This window comes from Loa loa (genome assembly GCF_000183805.2).
Source record: "Loa loa unplaced genomic scaffold supercont3.3000, whole genome shotgun sequence".
Lineage (NCBI taxonomy): Eukaryota > Metazoa > Nematoda > Chromadorea > Rhabditida > Onchocercidae > Loa > Loa loa.
The window spans coordinates 1-1,144 of record NW_018111178.1 but is presented as its reverse complement, the minus strand read 5'-3'; the positions used below and the strand labels follow the sequence as shown (position 1 = coordinate 1,144).

Here is a 1,144-nt window from a genome sequence, read left to right as displayed (position 1 = left end):
ACACACACACACACACACATACACACACACACACAACACACACACACACAACACACACACACACACACACACACACACAAGCACATTCTTAGTCGCCTTTGGTTGCTGTTGCACGGTGTCGTAGCAAAAGTTCCGATCTATCTACTGTAGCTTGGCATTTCATCTGATATTCAGTAAATCAACGTTTCTATAACTTTTGCTATTCTTCCGACTTCATAGCTTAATTTGCTTAACAGCTGCCTTTCAGAGAGGATGATAGCCTTAAGGGCAAGTACTACTATTGCGCATAGTGGGCAGCATGTCTGCATAAATAATGAGAGCAGCCAACAGTTGCAAGTTGTGTGTCCAATGGATAAATGAAAAAGGACGTGCAAAGGTCATCTGCGTAATGTTGCAAACGTCGCGAGGGGTCATTGCATTAGCACAGTGATGGTCAGTGTAATACAACCAATTCAATACCATCGGGTAAATCATACCCATAATTAATCAGACTTGGATGTATGCTGATACAGGCTTCATAAGAGTAATACTGGACTTACTTAGAACAGATCTTGTTTAAAAAAGTAAAGTAATACCAGAAGAGAAGGGAATTTTTATGAAATGAATCATTTATGAAATGAAATTTTTTTGTGAAATGATTTTAAAAAAGTTCATCTGGAAAATCCACTGGTTTCGAATTTTTAAAAAATGTAACCTTTTTTTCGTCAGGTACTGGTGCTGCTTGTTTTCGATGGGGTGATTGATGAGGACTGCATGATGAGGTTACCGATGAAGAGGAGCAGGATGGTGGGCTAGATGCTGACTGCTGTTCCCTATTAGGTCGTTTAAGAGGAGACGGACCGAGGCTTGGTGCGGATATGGCATTTGTACTTGTGACAGTTGCAGACAATAGAGGCGATATTATCGTCGCCGTTTGATAATTCGGCAAATTGGAACGGAGCTGTGAAAATGCAAATAGGGCTGATGGATCCGGGAAGGAAAATGGACTGAAGTATGGGAATGATGCTGGGAGAGCTGTTGTTGGCCTTGCCAACAGAGAAAGGGCTGTATTTAAATCCACTGGCACGGGCTGCTTTTCATTACTGAAAATTTTTTGAAAATATGAAATTATTCGACGAAAAGCAAAATTTGGTTTATCAAAAAA

The 1,144-nt window shown here is 40.5% G+C and overlaps 1 protein-coding gene across 1 annotated transcript; it reads right to left on the bottom strand.

Moving 5' to 3' along the window:
• Positions 1-694: 694 nt before the first annotated feature.
• LOAG_15867 (cell death specification protein 2) lies at positions 695-986 on the bottom strand (the record flags this gene model as incomplete). Its single annotated transcript, XM_003151355.2, has 1 exon — positions 695-986. A coding segment is annotated over one exon (292 nt), but the record flags the coding sequence as incomplete, so codon positions are not given.
• Positions 987-1,144: the final 158 nt, after the last annotated feature.